General features: G+C 32.6%; 1 protein-coding gene across 3 annotated transcripts in view; it reads right to left on the minus strand.

Annotated features, from left to right (window-relative positions):
- Nucleotides 1-17,663, minus strand: part of LOC113499710 (neuronal PAS domain-containing protein 4B-like) — a 114,630-nt gene that overhangs the window by 66,067 nt on the left and 30,900 nt on the right. For all 3 annotated transcript variants that reach the window (XM_026880275.1, XM_026880274.1, XM_026880276.1), the window contains one exon: nt 15,273-15,454. In XM_026880275.1, the coding sequence (XP_026736076.1) occupies nt 15,273-15,454 (182 nt within the window). The remainder of the gene's footprint in view (nt 1-15,272; nt 15,455-17,663) is intronic.

Below are 17,663 nucleotides of genomic sequence, written 5' to 3' on the forward strand. Positions count from 1 at the left end.
AATAAACACTCCAATAAACGAATGAACTCTACAAAAAATAAAGAAGTGCGTACATGTTATTTTAATCGATATAATATATTTGACTCGATAGGCCGTATAAATACAGGTCATTCGATGTATAAATCAAACTTGAAATCGATTTCAACAAGTGGCTATTAATTAAGTTGTAGTTAGATTAGAAATTAGATAGAGCAGCGGTTGGGCGGCGACGTAACTTAATATATGGGATCTATTATTAAAATTATCGGAACTTTAAAGTGATCACAACAGTCGGAACCGAGGTGTGAACTGGTGAAACTCGATGCCACTCAATATTTTTTTTCAAACGTATAATTATGTTATTTTAAATTGCCTTGACTATCTTCGGGAAAACTCTAACTGTTTATTAAAAGGTTACGAAACATAAGCACCTGTTGGTATTTTTTATGTAGTATATGCGTGGTTCAAGGTTATTTTGAACATAAAATTTTGGTGAATCTTTATTATTATTACTTTATTTATGAAATGGGCACCTTTACTTTTAGCGCGTTGATGTCTTTTGTGCTACAAAATAGTGTTTTTTACCTTCGCACAAAGATGCTTAAAAGATTTTAGAATCGCTAGTCTTAGCCAAACCGCAATTGCCTTTGAATTATTTAAACACACAGCATTTGATCACTAGCACTTAATTTCTAAATAAATCATATATTCCGGATTGATTAGCTGTCAACTTTGACAAATAAAAATTGCGAAGTAAATATGAATGAAATATTGTATTCCTTTTCATTAATCTATCCATCTATCTACATATAATCTGAAACTGCGTTTTGGATGATTAAGTCATCAATTTTAATTATAATACATTGGCAATAGTATTGACAGGGCTGCGTTGTTCGTTGACTTTGGTCTCGAACAAGCGTTGTTTAATTCAATGTTACGAGTAATGTCGCAATACTCGATATGACCAACAGAAAGAGCGTGTAACGGATGTGTCATGGTTTATGCGTTGATTCAAACTAAGCTAAGCTTGAAGCTTTTAGCTTGAATAACTAAGCTTGACTTACTCAAATATTTAACTGAAGTTATTATATTTTAGAAGAGTATTTCGTGTAGAGAATATTTAGTTTCACTCAAATCAAAAACTATAAAAAGGTAAATTTACAAAAACGTTTAGAGAAACAAGTAATTTTTCATTTCTGACATTTATTTGTATGTAAACAAAGTATATATTTTCCACATTTCAGCTGTAAAGAAAATGGAAAAGACGGGAAAAAAACAAACAACGCAATCTTAAAGTATCAAATTTTTGTAAATGATTTTACTCTCTTCTAAACCACTTCACGTAATATTCTGTAATAAATGACACAGTAATTGAGTATCATATACAACAACGATCTCGTGCTGACGCATGCTGATGTCTTTTTGATATAACTTATGGGTTTCTAATTGAAAACAAATACACATCAACTGTTGTCAATCAATCACTCTCGCAATTACTTAGTTGTGTAATTTTTGTGCTATCAATCTTAGCCCTGAAGCCTTATTATGTTGTAACACAATGTGTTATGTTGTTTCAAGGGGTTTTTCGACCAGAGTTTTATTAAATTTTACGAATTCAAGCGTTTAAGTTGATTGGTGTTTGTTAAGCTTGAGAAATATTAAAGAGATTTGATAAACATTTTTTTGGCTAAATCATATAATATATTATTATGTCCATATACTTTAATCGAGTTGACTTTTTTTTTATCTGTTCCTTTCTTAACATGTTCCAAATGTGTCTGTTTAAACTCTAGTTTTTTTCGTTAGTACTTTGTGTCCTACTAAGATTCAATGTATGTAATGTACTATTTGACATTGAAACTATGATACCACTTCAAAACCATGCATTAGCCTACATCCTACTCCGCGTCTCCATATGTGAAGGTATAGTCAACCACAACCGGTAATAATAACCAATATCTAAAAAACCAATACGTACTCCAAAAATCAACCTTCCTGCTTTCACAATAAGACGCTCTTCAGATCAATAACAATATGACTTGTAAGGTTGAGTGTACATTGATGAAATCATCACTACCGGTTGTATTGACCTTTCGTTTGCAACTAAATATTATTTTTTACATTAAAACAATTGAAAGTGTAATCGGTACTTGAAGCTAAGGTCATGTATGACTGCGATTGATGTCCAATACTTTTTGTTCGATTTTATTATGAGTGATGAATAATTATTGTAATTGATTTTGTAATAATGAGTAATGGGTAACTTAAGTAGGTATTATTTGTTTGATATTCAAAATTATCTGTTTTCATGAGTCAACAAGATTTTAATTCTGTATTTTATTAGTGTTTTAATGTTGAAGAAATGTTTAGGCGTGTATTATATAATTTTCCGGTAAATTTTCTAAGCAGTCAGATTAATCTACAGAATAATTTCCACTTAAAAGATATAACAATTTCTTAAAAAACTTAGTCTCTTTTTCGATTAAGGGTATGCTCTTAATTAAAAAGAGACTTAGTTTTTTAACATTTTTTATTTTCTTGCATAGCTTTGCAAAGAAATACGAATGTATTGATTGAATTCCTTTCCATTTTTGTAACAACAAATAAAACCAGTTAAAAGTAATGTTTTACTTTATTTACGTAAAACTAATAATAATATGTATTTATATGCAAAGTGTAATATCGTAAAATTTTATTGATATTATAACAGAAATAAGTTCAATGTTATTTACATACCATATAGTTTTAACCAATATGTTTTAATTTTATTTACTGCAATTTTACTGTTTCTGCAAAGACTCATCTCACTCAAAGAAGAAGTTTATTACCTCAAAAAAATGTTTTTTTCGCCTATGGCATTAAGTAATGTATAAAAAGTATTTTACGGTACGGAAATGCTCATCCCCTTACTTTCATGCCCAACTACGTCCAAAAACGCTTTATTAGAAGCTACCAGTAATTAGCTTACATCACCAAACAGACGCAATAGCTACCTATACGCTTGAGCGATCGAACAATAAATCGCTCAAAACAATAAAGTATTACAATAATCGATTGATAAACTTTTAATTCACAACAAAGAGGTTTAATACACGTGTACACTACCACGTCAAACGTCTTTCATCGATTCGAATCGGCCATTGTATTGAATCTTAAACGCATGTCGAAATCGATTGTATCAATCGATGTGATAAAAAAATAATTATTATTTCCGACCTTACCCAAGGCGTTAATTGTTGCTAGAATAGTTTACTGACAATTAATTTAATTAAGAATGTTGTAAAGTTTTGTTGTTTAAGTGGTTCACTAAGGGAGGTCAGTTTGAGTAATAAAGTAGACCAGTGCTTGTACTAAATACTCTTAATATGAGACTAGTGAAAACGGAAACGAGACGGCACTATATTCCTTGTAGAGCGCTGTCTTGCTTCCACAACGGTATAAGTTGTACTCTAGGAGGCGGAGGTAGAGTCAGAGTTAATTGTGACCCTATTTTAGGTTTATTGATTTGCACCAAAATTTTGATTTTGTTGAGTGTTACCATTGAAAGTAATGTTAATAAATCTCGATTGACGATTTCTGCTATCCGCTATTTTGCCGCATGTAAATGTCTTTTGCATTTATTTAGATAAGTAGTCATATGAAAACAAATGAACGCATACATGACTGTGTATGACATCGTATGTTATTAAGTAATAAGCAGTCTATATTTTATTCCCCTAATAAAGTCAAGTAAAATTATATATTGCGATTCCTATTATCAATTCAAGGTTCGATGCAACAGTCATAAGAAACGCACATTTATTAAAATAATATTCAATTGTAAGGTTGGTACGTAATAATAGTGAACTAATGTTGCCATAAATCTCTTGGGGCGTATGGTATGAATAGGACCCAGATTGCTGGAACCTTGACCTACAAGTAAGCTAGTTTGCCACCCGGCTTCGCTTGCGTAGTAAAAGCTTTCGAAGTGAAATTGGTTTCTTGGAGTTTGTTGTGATTTAGTGGTTTGGTTATGTATCGCTTTATGAATTTGTACTGGTTATTGTTAGGTAACGTTACAAATTTATGCTATTAGTTACAAATTTCATTTCGAATACCATGTGTTACGTTATAAAGAGTTTTTTGGTTTTTAAACAACAAAAATTTGTCAATCATATCAGATCATAAGATCAGGTCAAATATTTAGTACCTTTTTTTTTAAATCTTTCTAGTTATATGGAAATTCATTAAACGAAAACTTACTCATTAAAGTGTTTATAAAAAAAAATCTTACAATATTTTGATATAAATAGGCTAACTCTACTATTATTCAATACATTTTAATAACAAAGGATAACAAAGACATTAATAAATTATAGAGCTGTGAAAGAAAGTACTCGCGGCCATATTGTATTACAGAATGATATATGAGGGCTTAATACTAATGTATGTTAGTGTGTGTTACGTAACGTAAGCTAGAAGTAGTTTCGAGATTATGAAATACTAGCTGTTGCCAGCGGGTCCGTCCTCTACAAATCGAAAATGATCCCAAGGGAACATTAAATTAGGGATGAAAATTATCCTGTGTTAATCCAAATCTAGTGAAAGAGTAACAAACATCCGTCCATACTAACAAACATTTACGTGTATAATTTAAGTAGGACTTATTTAAAGACCCTTAGGACTTTTTTATGTAATTAAATAGTTAACTCTACAAATAGGATAAATGATATCATTCTTGTATGTCAATTATTTTTTAAAGAAACATTGAAACCAACTCGGTTGGCATCATCGGAAATCCTGGATTAATATACATGAAATAAAAAATCAACAATAACTTTTAAAAAGCCAGAGAGAAGCTGCCAGCACAGTGTGAACGAATTCCCTGTGCATATAAAACATAACATATATTATAACCACAAACCACCACCACATATTTATCAATGTATAACTGTAATAATTAAATTAAACTAATTAAAGATATTTAGGCAACATTAAACGCTATCACCCACCTGCTTCCCTACATTGCCGCGTGTAATTTCCTGCCTGTTTTAAAATTTAAATTATATGTTAATGTGACATGCCCGCGGACGCTAATTGGATTAAAGTATAAGTACTTATGCATGTGTATTGAGTGTTAACTTAGTGATAGCGACGAGTGCTAATGTTGTTTGTAGAGTTAAATGATTAGACTGGTTTACGTCAGTTCTTTGCGACTGAGTTTTTTATGTGTTAATTGATTGACATTGAAAGAGATTCCTAGATCAGTGTAAGAATTTTTAGATCTCATTATTAAAAAATAAACCGTTTCAGGAGTGTGTCTTTTGAATATTAGATGCCAAAATATTTCGTAAGGATTTGAAACGAAATGCTTAATGTAAAATTAAAAATAGGTGCCCAAAAACAACCGCACAGGAAATATTTACATCTTTATATTACTTTGAAGTAGTCTTTAAAGACAAAAAAATTATAAAAGATGCAATGTAAGTAACTTTTATGTGTAGAATTACTAGTAGCAATGTAATACCTGATACGATCATCGATATATAAGCGCAGAACACGTTCCATTTACGCACATGCTACTTAAGCCTTACAAAAAAAAGTGTTAAAGTTCCCAACGCATCACAACACGACAGTACACCACAATTTACTACCTACTTCAGTAATTATTTCTAATTATAGTGCAATTGTAAACACAAACGAACAAACAATTGCGATACGTCGATAATAGACCGCTAAGTGTCGGTGCCGCTCCCTGGCTGCCTACCAAAACATCTGAAAGTATTACAGTTTCAACTGTGCAAGCAAGACAACGTAATACATCTTGTAGAGCGCCATCTCTTTCCCACAACTCCTTCAATCTTATTTTAAGATGTGGTGGTAGGCATTCTGCGCCCGCGCAACCGATCTGTAATCATACGTTGATGCGCAAGCGCTTATCACGGTTACATCTTCGATTTGCAGGTTATGTTTTCTCAGATTTGTCGTGATTGTAGCTTACTTAATTGTAGAGTTCTTAGTGACTCTATTTAGATTGGAATCGCTGTCAAAATTATCGTGAGAACGATATTTCTATTCGAAACAATATGACTGAGTTGTGTGCTTTAGTTAATATTGGCAGTAATGTATCGACGTGTTTTGTATAATACCTGAATTAATAAGTTGTATTGTAAAATTAACCATAAAGATTGCTTTTGCAAACATGGAGACCTTGTGACTCTGTCAATTTCTCATTAAAAATGGATATCTTTTTCAAAGAAAACTTTTTTATTTTATGTGCTTGTTTTGTAATAACTTCTTTAATACGTTTTCTACTTGAAAGAAATACTCGGCCTTTTTATAAACTCCAAATTCCGCGCGGAAACAAAATACCACCTGTGTTTAATAAACCGCTTACTATTACATATTTTTTAAATAAATCATAGTTCTCACACCGCTAATAAATATATGCAATCAAAACTACGCGATCAAAAAACAATTTTTAATAAACCTCTATATTTTAGTTGATAAATGTCTGTCTTGAAATATTTATTCACAGATCTTCAACGCCCAATAAAAGTAGAGGTTATCAAACGATCAGCTATATCAGTTTCCTACCAATTTGATGAACTTAAGATGAATGATAACATATGTAATAGCAATAACTATGAACTTTGCAACTGATATAAACATTAGATTTTATCGGATTATGATATCTTAAAATTAATAGTGTTTTCATGTGTCAATCATTTTGTAGGAAATTAATTGTTAATGGATAGGAGCGCATTTTTGTGTTAGTCAATGCCGAATGTAGAGATGGCTTGTTGTGACGTCATTATTGTAATTGATACGTCGATAAAAAGTGTAAAGTTTTGAGTGATCAATTCGATTCTTCTGTACATTTTGTTTTGGAACTCTTTTTTGTACCACGTCGTTTCGTCCTCTGTTTTTCGGTGGTCAAATGATTGAATTACCACTAGTTGAAAGATATTTTTCAGTTATTAGAATTAACACCCAAAAAAAGTGCAATTTATACGTATGTACCAATTTATAGACGTCATTTCGTTCTTTTCCAAAAGCTAAAAGACACGAAATACGGTATAATTTTCCTACAAATGTTTTTAACGCATAATATAAGATTAGATCAAGAAAACAGAGCCTTAGTCCATTCATTTACAAAAACCCCCAAATACTAACAAAAAATAACTAAAAAGAAATCTGATTCTGAACAAATACCTATATTTTTACCTACTATAAATTTTAATGTAAATTCGTTAATAGCACAGTATTTGTTTAACAGCTTTAATGTGCCATTATATCACTTTTAACGCAAATTACAATAAAACTCGACAGTAAACGTCGCCCCGGGCAAATAAACAGCCACTATCATAATATTGTATAAAATATATATTTTTATACAAAATAACGTATACAAAACTTAAAATTATTATACAAAAGCTACAATTCTGTAGTATTATGATTAAATTGATGTTATTTTTGAGAACAAAAGGTAATTTCTGGTAAAATTTGAGAACAAGGTCAACTTGTGACGAATCGTAAATTACTCGCATATTATATTTATTGTAATTATTATTGTGTTATATGGGTGAATACTTGAATATGTTATCGGTTTTATCGGCCTTGTGGCTGACTTGTAGGGTCTAAACATGTGGAGAGAATTGAGGTAGAGATATTATTTACGGTTTCACTAACATTTGTCCTAAATTCATTTTGTAATTGGAATATTGATGCTGTAAATTTTTTAATGAATTTATAATGCCACATCTTCAGATATCCAAATTATTTTAAAATATTTAATGTTTATCATATGCTTATATATTTTTTTTGACCATTTTCCTTGCAGTGTATAAAGAAATTAAATAAGTTGCTAAAATTTAAAATTGAAATCTCTACATCCTCACAAAAAATAGCCTACATTTATATAATCAATTTAATATTTTGTACTAAGATTATGAAGATATAAGAATTTAATATTTTGTACTAAGATTTAACAACATTTAAATAGCCTTATCATTATTTATTAATATTGTATTACGCACCAATGATACATGGTAGCTAGATAGACAGTCCTTCACAATACCTTTACAACACAACTTCCGACAGACTATTTTTTATAACGCGGAGATAAATGATGTATAAATAACATACCGAACATTAAAACAAATCATAATATACAACTTTTAAATTATTAACTTTTAGTATGTGGTTAAAGTAAGGCTCGTATACACAAGCGTTTTGTTTAAAAAGTTCATTGTCATTTTACGAAAAATAGTACCTAGTAATTTTTAAACCATGCCAAAATCAAAGGGCGTTCTGAATTTTATATAGCATTTGATTTGCTATAAATCTAAGCTTTGACCGCATAAGTGAATCGATCACAGGTTAAGCTACGCATGACGCGGTTGGCCCGTTGATGGGTGACCATCTTTGTCAAAAACGAGTTCCTCCGTATTTCGGAAGGCACGTTAAATTGTGGGTCCCGGCTGTTATTCCTACATCTTTGACAGTCGTTACAGGTAGTCAGAAGCTTGAAAAGTCTGACAACCAGTCTAACAAAGGGGTATCGTGTTGCCCAGGTAATTGGGTTGAGGAGGTCAGATAGGCAGTCGCTCCTTGTAAAACACTGATACTCAGCCGAAACCGGTTAGACTGGAAGCCGACCCCAACATAGTTGGGAAAAGGCTAGGCCGATGATGATTTGATTTTGCTAAAAAATAGTGCAACTAGAGTAATTACTGTACCTTATTAAAAGCGCCTGGAAATTATTTTTTAACAAACGTGATGGTTTATCGGCGAGTGAGTGTACATTTGTTAGCTCGGTTCGCCCAAACACTAGAACCAATTTCTAACAACTTGACACAGGCACTTTTAACCGACTGGGTTTAAAGAGGGTAATTTTTTCCTGAATCCTTAACCGACTTCTTCTGACAATCATAGAACATGTATTGTTCTATTTATATTTCTTTTCTACTATCCCCATTTGACATTGATCCAAATACCGGTCACAAGATTCTGTACCAATGTTCATGCCAAAGGGCCATGCTATATAGGTTTTGATACAACTGCAATGGAACTAGCCACTAAGATACAATAGCCTCAATTTCCATTCATAATCTGTAAATTGGAACAATAAAACAATTAACACTATTTTTTCAACCAATAAAATATATCACGGTGCTTTAAGATTTCCAAAGAAGGGCATAAAACCTTCGTTCATAGTACCTTCGCGGTAATAGGCAATAATTTACCAATATGTCTTTGTTTATGATATGTCGCAGTTGTGTTCAATATATATTCTCTTTTAACGATTTATTTGAAGCCAAGCGCGCTTGTCAAAGTATTGTTTATTTGCACTTTGCTAGTATTAATGTTGCCTATACTAATGTTATAAAGAGGAAATCTTTGAGTTTTTTTTTGGTCTGGTGTTTTTTTTGTTACGAAATGTTGCTTTGATGGATTTTAAAGGTTTATAAGAGGAAAGTTTGGGTAGCCTTGCGGTTTTATGTATGGATAAGGTTCGATCCCAATGCAGGCAAAGTAACAATGTGACTTTATAAAGTAGGTTTATTAATTTTTCGACTAGGCAAAAATTTTAAGATATCCTATTTTTGGAATTTGTGATAGCCCATCTGTAGTGAGCTAGCGTCGTGATCAATACTCAAACCTTTATAAATACAGAAATTCCCTATTTAATATGGTCATTTATGGGAGTTCCATAGGCTAATAGATCGCAGAATTGTCAAATCTCAAGCTTTAATTAGATTTCGATTCTATTCAACATATCTTGAACTATAACCTTAAGAACGAGAACCTTCGTGATTAAATATTATCAATCACAGAAAAGTGTTGAAATTTTTCCAGTAACCAAACTTGAACTATTTACTTTATCATTTTTCTACCCTAAAATATTACCTATTATATAATTTAGTTTAAAACCTTTCACTTAAGGCTCTATTCAACCTGACAAAATATTTCATTAAAATCCTAATTTACAAATAAGCCGTTCACTTTGACGGACAGACAGCTGATAATTACCGTTAATTATTTTGTTTAACATATAATTATTCTCTCGGTGTGGGAAAGCAGGGGTCAAGAAGCGACAATAGCCCAAGGGTGCTAGTATCGGCAGTCAATAAGTGAGATCGTGAGGTCACAGGTTTAGTTGTGACGGTTGAATCAACTTCACGCCATTTGCCCTTAGGGGGTTGGTAAGTGAGTTATTCTTAAGAATCATTTCCTTACGAATCTGTAATTACATATTCTAGAAAAGTGATTTTATAGCCACAACAAAAACCTAGACGTTTTGGAAGTTTAAAATCTGCATTTAATGACAACACATACAAGATGCACAATCGTCAGCCATAAAACACGAAATCATAATCCAAAGAAAAAAAAACAAAACATTCGACGTAATTTCAAAACGAAATTACGAGACAGCGCGTAAAAGCATAACAAAACGCAAATAACCGATCGCCAAGTGCAAGTTAATTAAGCTGGGAAGCTACCAACATCGTTTAAAATTAGCTCGTTTAATGTGGGAGCGAGAGAGCGCTCTACATGACGTAGAGTTCCGTCTTGCTTCCACAGCTACAGCGGCTACTTTCAGCGGTAGTTGTTCTGCCCCCTGGAGAAACGATTTCACATATCAATAGTTCCCAGGGAGGTATGCAAAAATTGTTGAGAAAATACCACGGGATCGCGTGGTCGATAATTCGCGGCCTTCTCGTAATTTCACCATTTAGAGCGATAAGACTGGGAATTGTAATTGTCTGGATATCGGTGTTACGCACTCGAACGGAGCCTGTGACTCACTGCTTTCCTGCTCTAAGGCAGTACTGGTTTTTAAGTTAGGTTTAAGGACTCTTATTTTTTGTTTTTGTTTGTATTTAGGAGACTACTATGTTGCATTTTGTTGACTCAGTGAGATAATAAGAATGTCAATAAATTAATGGTCGACTAAAAATCGTGTTTTTATCCATTATTTTGAGATGCTTGGAACTGTTATGCATATTGGTAAAAAATCAGTCTACAAGATATTTTTTTAAATGTACAAAGTGCAAATTAACACTTCAGATAACTAATGGCACCATTTATCTAATACGTTATCGAAATATTTATCTTAAAAGCTCCAACAAAAATGTAAATAAAATAAATTACGAAATATTTCATTGTCTTTTTATATCTACAAATACCTACGGATTCACCTAAAACAGAAAAAAACTAGTCAAACAATTGCCGAAAGAATAGATCAAGTCTATAAAACTTTTTGCCCCTAGGAAGTAGCATATTAATTTTTATAGCCTATCATTGTTATAAAACTGGCCATCTATCAGATACCAATAAAATAGCAGAGACTAAACTATGGAGTCAGGAATCATCGAGAAGCGAGCTCTGTAAAATCATATGCAAAATGCGTTTCCCACGACCCGCGGACAATCGAACGTTTATCGAGTTGTCCGGACCCCTATTCCGTATCGATATTATTTCATATCTCAAGTAGTTCCACCCTCAAAAAAAAACAAGATGAAAAGAGTTAAAATATGTATTTTGAACTTTAAAAGATAAAATTCGTAAGTCAACCAAAATTAGAGGAAAAATAAGTGAGTTTCGTTCAATATTATATGCCAGTTTTTGTTTTTTGTTTTTGGTTAAGTCATAAATAAAATGTAATGCGAGCGCACTAATACCTCAAAAACTAAATCGATCAATAAACAATAAATCAAATTAATATGCCCCAGAAATTGATTAATTAATATCAATCTCACTTAAACGAACGTTGCGATACCGTTATCATAAATCTATCGGTGTTTAAATATTTATCTTTGACAAATTAAGCTATTCCATTTTATCTAAATCGTTTTTAGCGTGATAAAAAATGTTGACAGCACTTAAATGTTTTAGTATGAATAAAAATAAACTACAATTTGTGAACATTAAGGGGCAACGCCCATTCATTAATGTTCACGGACAATTAATGTGATAAAAATAAACAATTTTACCTATATTTTCTTGCATTAAACAGTTAATGTTTAAAGGTCTTTGAGTGATTTAATTCATGTTTTTTATATACCAGGTAAACATTTTTTGCCTCATACTGAAATATCTAAAATACTTCTTTAATAAAGGGATTATTTTTATTAGCAGCTATCAAAACAAACGTCTAAATTTATCTGAAATTTTATTAAAAAATTCGGCGAAAATTAATAACTGTTGTCGAATAAGATAAACGACTGGAATTAATAAATAAGACACACGTAATCCAAGATTTCATTTTCTAACTTGATTCAATCGTTCAGAATAGGCAGTTTCTTAAAAATGATGGTAGTATTCCTGTAGCCAGTAACTCAGTAGTCCTGAGGAGGGCCTCGCAAAATATGGACAAAGTAGGCTTACATGACTGAATAAAGTATCTGCAAGTACAGATGCCAGATGTACAGATTTAATGTATTAAAGATGATTACTGATTTATTCAAGGTATACGTATAGAGTACATATATTATTTCGTCGATATTTTCAATTTCAAAAATTTGATTGATTATTATTACTAAGACGAGGTCTCGGGTCAAGTCTGGAAGAGGCTGGCACAGGACCATAGAAATTGGCGCGAGAAAGGGTAGGCATATACCCAGCAGTGGGAGGACAAAGGGTGTGGATGATGATGATGATATAATTAGTTTGAGAGCCAAAACAAGGTGAAAAAGTGGCTATATTCAGAGCTCTGGTACTAGGGATGTCGCTATTGTGAAAGCAGGCTGGCAACTACTATGCACATAGTGGCTTCTCGCTTTCTTTACTTCAAGTTCTATTTAAGATCTTGTAGAAGAAGTATTTACAACACCCTTAATTACCTGTTATAGAATGTCTGAAGTGTGTCCATCATTGAAATGTAAATACTTAAGACTAAAAATGTAAGATTTTTTAAAAGCAGTAGGAGTTTTTTAAAACGTTAAACGAGTTTTTTCTTTGCCATAAATCCAAAACAGTTCTGAAATGCGAAAAGTCCTAAGTTTACATATTAAGTCTAAGAACAAAATTGTTATGTATAATGAATATAAGTGTTTTGCCAATTATATTAAATGGCCGCGATGTTATTCCCATTTGATTTAGTCGGTAATTAGCCGGTGCATGTTCAGCTTGCATGTTTAGGTGTGTCTATGACTCAAGCAAATTCCGTACTATTCAACTTCGAAAATATTATAATTAAAGTAATAAAACTATTAAGCAAACGTTCGTGAGAACTTTGGCTACAAAGACAGACAGGGATGAAGTCATACAAATGTATATCAGCATCCCTTTCAAATAAAAATGTATATATTTCTTCTAATATATAAAATTCCCGTGTCACGATGTTAGTTACCGTACTCCTCCGAAACGGTTCAACCGATTTTTATGAAATTTTGTCTACATATTGGGTAGATCTGAGAATAGAACAACATCTATTTTTCATACCCCTAAGTGATAAGGGTTGCCCACCATTAATTTTTTTTTGTTTTTACCTTTTTATAATGTGGTGTTAAAATATACATACAACTAGAAAAAATATATTCGGCAAAACAACGTTTGCTGGGTCATCTAGTAACCCATAAAAAATTGTATCTTTAGAAAGAAAAACAAATTAATTTACAGTATAAATGAAAGCAATTGACGATCAAAAACAGTTCCTCAGTTTGGCATTCCTTCGCGGGGTAACCATGTGAACCTCGTCGCTTGGCGTGCAGTACGGGCGTGACAGCCCAACTCGGATTCGATTCCCTGCAGGCACCATTAAGGCCAATAACCATCAGACGGTAGCCGGTCCTCAGCCCGCTAATTTAGTCTAATTTTCCTATCAAAACCGAAACGCTATTGTTTTTTGTACCGACAGTAGCGTCCTAACTGTTTTATCGTGAGAACTTTGGTTTCTTGCGTAATTGTTGCTTTTTTCGCTGTTTTTTTTATCTGTCTTCAAGGCTGTGCTTTGATATTTGCGTGCATGTTTCGTGTGTGAAATTCGGCCTTGCGTTAATGCGTTAAATCGAGCTTGAAGGAGAGATTCTGAATGGTTAACGTATCGACGTGTGATAGTTACCTATCATGGTTTAAGTGAATAAAGTTATTCAAGGTTCCAGTTTTGTAACTAATATGTTAGTGACCTTCGTTTTGGTGCATTCTTTCATAGATTTAAGTAATTGACTGTTTTTGTATTTCTTTACACGTGTATCATTTTACATCACTTTGGCGTATCAAAAATAACAAACATTCAAATTTATTTGCAGTTACGGTCTTTTATTATTTAGTAAATTCACTGAGTATGCATCTTAGAGGGTACACGTGACGATATTCAAAACAAATGCCACTGTGAAATGAATTTTCGTCAAAGTTTTTTTGGTATGTTGCCTTTTATCTTATATTAAACATCATATGAGATTCACATGTCCTATATTCACATGCACATGCATGTTATGATGCGCGTGCACACGTTACGGGGAGTGGCCGCTCATATTACGTATTAATTTAAACACGCTTCGTTAGTGATGCGAAGTGCTTGTCATGTTATACTGGACCTCTTAAGGCTGTAGGCACACCACATTGACACACCGACTCATAAAATAAAGTATGTTTGAATATGTACCTTATAACATAAACGGTACAGTTTCATTTACAATGAAAGGACATGTGGTGCTGTTGTAATTAACTATACAAAAATGATTTGTATATAGTGACACTTAGAGTTCATATTTCAATGTAGATTTTATGTAGAGTTAGTACTAAATCAATGCTGTGTTATCCTTTAAATGGAGCCCATTCCGTTTTAGTTCTAATCGACGTCATGTTTTATTTACTAAGCGTTACGTGTGGGCGAGTTTCTTAAGTTTATGGATGAAATGGCGTTACCTGAAGTGCTAGAAATTAACAGGTATTCATTTCTTGAAATGAAACAAATTGCTATCAGTTTCCTGTGGTGCAACTATGAATTATGTAAGTAATTATTTTTTTTAATTTGACTTCTAGTAAGAGCCAAGTTTTCTTTATCAACCCATCTCATGGGATAAAATAAAGCGAATCATGCTGCCCAAGCTGTAGAGTTTGTTAAAAAAATTGGCTCTACATTTGATGTGACCGTGCGACTTTATAGCCTTGCTTAGGATTTTTTTTGTCAAACGCGAATACTCATTTTTGGGTGCGTTAAACTTTGCCAGAATTTATTTTTACGTAAACATAGTTTTTTCAAAGCTCTCTAAGACACTCTCTACTTTTTAATCACTCTACGTGGTCTACAATGCCTATCCAATAAGTTTCCGAACTCTTTACTCGTAATTAGATTGAACACTAACCTTGTTGGAAGTAGTTGGACTTCCTGACGTAGACACAGACGAGCGCCATGAGTTGCAGCTGCGAGAGCCGCTGCCGGGTGGAGGGCGGCAGCGGCAGCAGGTCGCGGAGGTTCGCTATCTCTGCGTTGATGAGGTCGCGTCGGAGCTTGCTCGCGCCTTTCGTTGATTTGCCTTGGTCGAACCTGGGTAACAGAAGTAAGATTAGTGCTGTTTCTATAATCCTCGCAAATTGCTTAAGTGTAGGAACCTTGTCACATTAAAAGGCAAATGACGTCATAGTGACGTAAAAAGCAGTATTAAAAAGAGCGTGCAATAGAATTAAATTGTCAATAAATGTCACTAAAATGGTGGGGAGGCGCATTAGCGATTTGCGGGTATAGTACTTGGAAAGAAGAAGAGTCGGACCATGTGACATTTTTGGGCTGGTGTTATTACTTTAGTTCATACTGACTGTCATTCGTTGTCATAAACTCGATCACTACACAGACTGGTTCAAATTCCATATGATATAATTACTTCAATAGCTAGAGTTCCGGATCCCGAATCGTTAAAAGTAATTTTTAAGACGTAGTTTAATTAGTTTTTCGTCATTCGTGTGATCCCCAAATGCTTTATGTCCTTTATTTCAGTGTTACATACGTCACATACATCTTTGTATTACATAACTTGAAATAGAAACACACAATACGATTAAGGAGCTGTCTATATCATATTTATGTAGACTCATCTAAGATTAGTTCCACTATTGCCAGCAGTCTTCGGCGTCATTCATCCTCAACACGTAGATATATATAATTTTACGATTTTTATTATATTACGTATATGCGGAATATTTCCTAAAGTTACGAAATCACCTTGAAAGTTATCGAAGTAATATTTTTAGTTATAGAGGTCAGAGTTACTGCCATTTGATTTGAAACATCACTAACTTGTTGAGTTTGGTTAAATTTAAATCGTTTGTAATGTAAAATTATTTTAATACAATAAAATTATGTGTTAAAGTTTTCCTAATATGATTATTACATCTAAAAAGGACAAGTTATTCAACAAAAATATCACACCAACATTATAAAGAGATTGGGTTTGTGTGAATGTGTTACTTTTTCACGCCCAAATGGATGGATCGACTTTAATGAAATTTGGTATAGAGATAGCTGACACTTTGGATGCATAGCTGACTTATAAGCTTCTTTTATCCGATTTAGATGATGAGGCTAATGTTTTTGCAGGTTGCAATAGTGTTTTGTACATGAATGGGACAGCAGAAAACTTTCAATTAACTTTCATAATTATTTATTCAATTGATACAATTTTTAGATTAAATAAGAAGTCAAAAGTCAACATACTTTCACAAATAATTCAATTTTTAATAGTTCACTATTGCTAATGTATTCATAGTAGTTTGTAATTGAATTCATCATGATAAATAAAGCTATAAAAACAAGCGTAAATTACATTTAATCATCATAATTAAAGGTCACTTTAAAAAGTCAAAAACAATTTGTCGGTAGAAAAAAAACCGCAATGAAATTTATCAGTTAATTATCTGGTAATTGAAATATTTGCAATCATATAAATACACATAATTAATTGTAAAAACGGCGGTTAATTGGTTTACATACCAATCAATATAACGTAATTATTTAAATGTCATTTTTAATCATGTGATGATTTCATATAGAATTGATTGATAAAATATTGAACAAAATTACGGTTATTTTACATATTCACTGTCGAAACTGCACTAGTCGATCTTCGCGACTTTGCTTACCTGATTTTAAAAATAAAGTAGCTAATATCACAGACTTCATCAGCGGATGTTATTGAAGAGACCTATAAATAAAGGCCTAACATTTTCCACGACGAGCCCTTTAGAACAAATACAAAAATATGGATTGTTGGTTCAAAAATATTAAAAAAAAAATGTCAGCCATTTTTTTAATAATCATGACGAAAAGTAAAAATACAAATATTGCCGCAAATATTCTACATTGCCGTGCCGTACAGGGTCACACCTTTTCTACATAATGGCGTGCAATAAAAATATAGAGTATTGAGTATCATAATTCAAATTTATAAAACCGAAATCAATCAATGTTGAACTCCATTGTTTAACCGAACAAATATACTGCACAGTATAAACACAGTGTATAACGCTATAGTCCAACGCTAGTTAATCCTGACAGGAGCCAATTCAAGCTATCAGCACAATAAACGCATTAGCTGCACTCCGTCCAGTTACGAACAACTTAACCCGTGACCCCTGTAGACTGTCCGTCTGAATATTCCATGGTCCTTGTTATAAGATACTGTTGCAATATTGTATGAACTCTGCCCCAGGCTGCTTGTTCCATAGATATCATTTAAAATAGACAAGTCCTTTTAAATAGG

The sequence above is a fragment of the Trichoplusia ni genome, chromosome 12 (genome assembly GCF_003590095.1).
Source record: "Trichoplusia ni isolate ovarian cell line Hi5 chromosome 12, tn1, whole genome shotgun sequence".
NCBI classification, from domain to species: domain Eukaryota; kingdom Metazoa; phylum Arthropoda; class Insecta; order Lepidoptera; family Noctuidae; genus Trichoplusia; species Trichoplusia ni.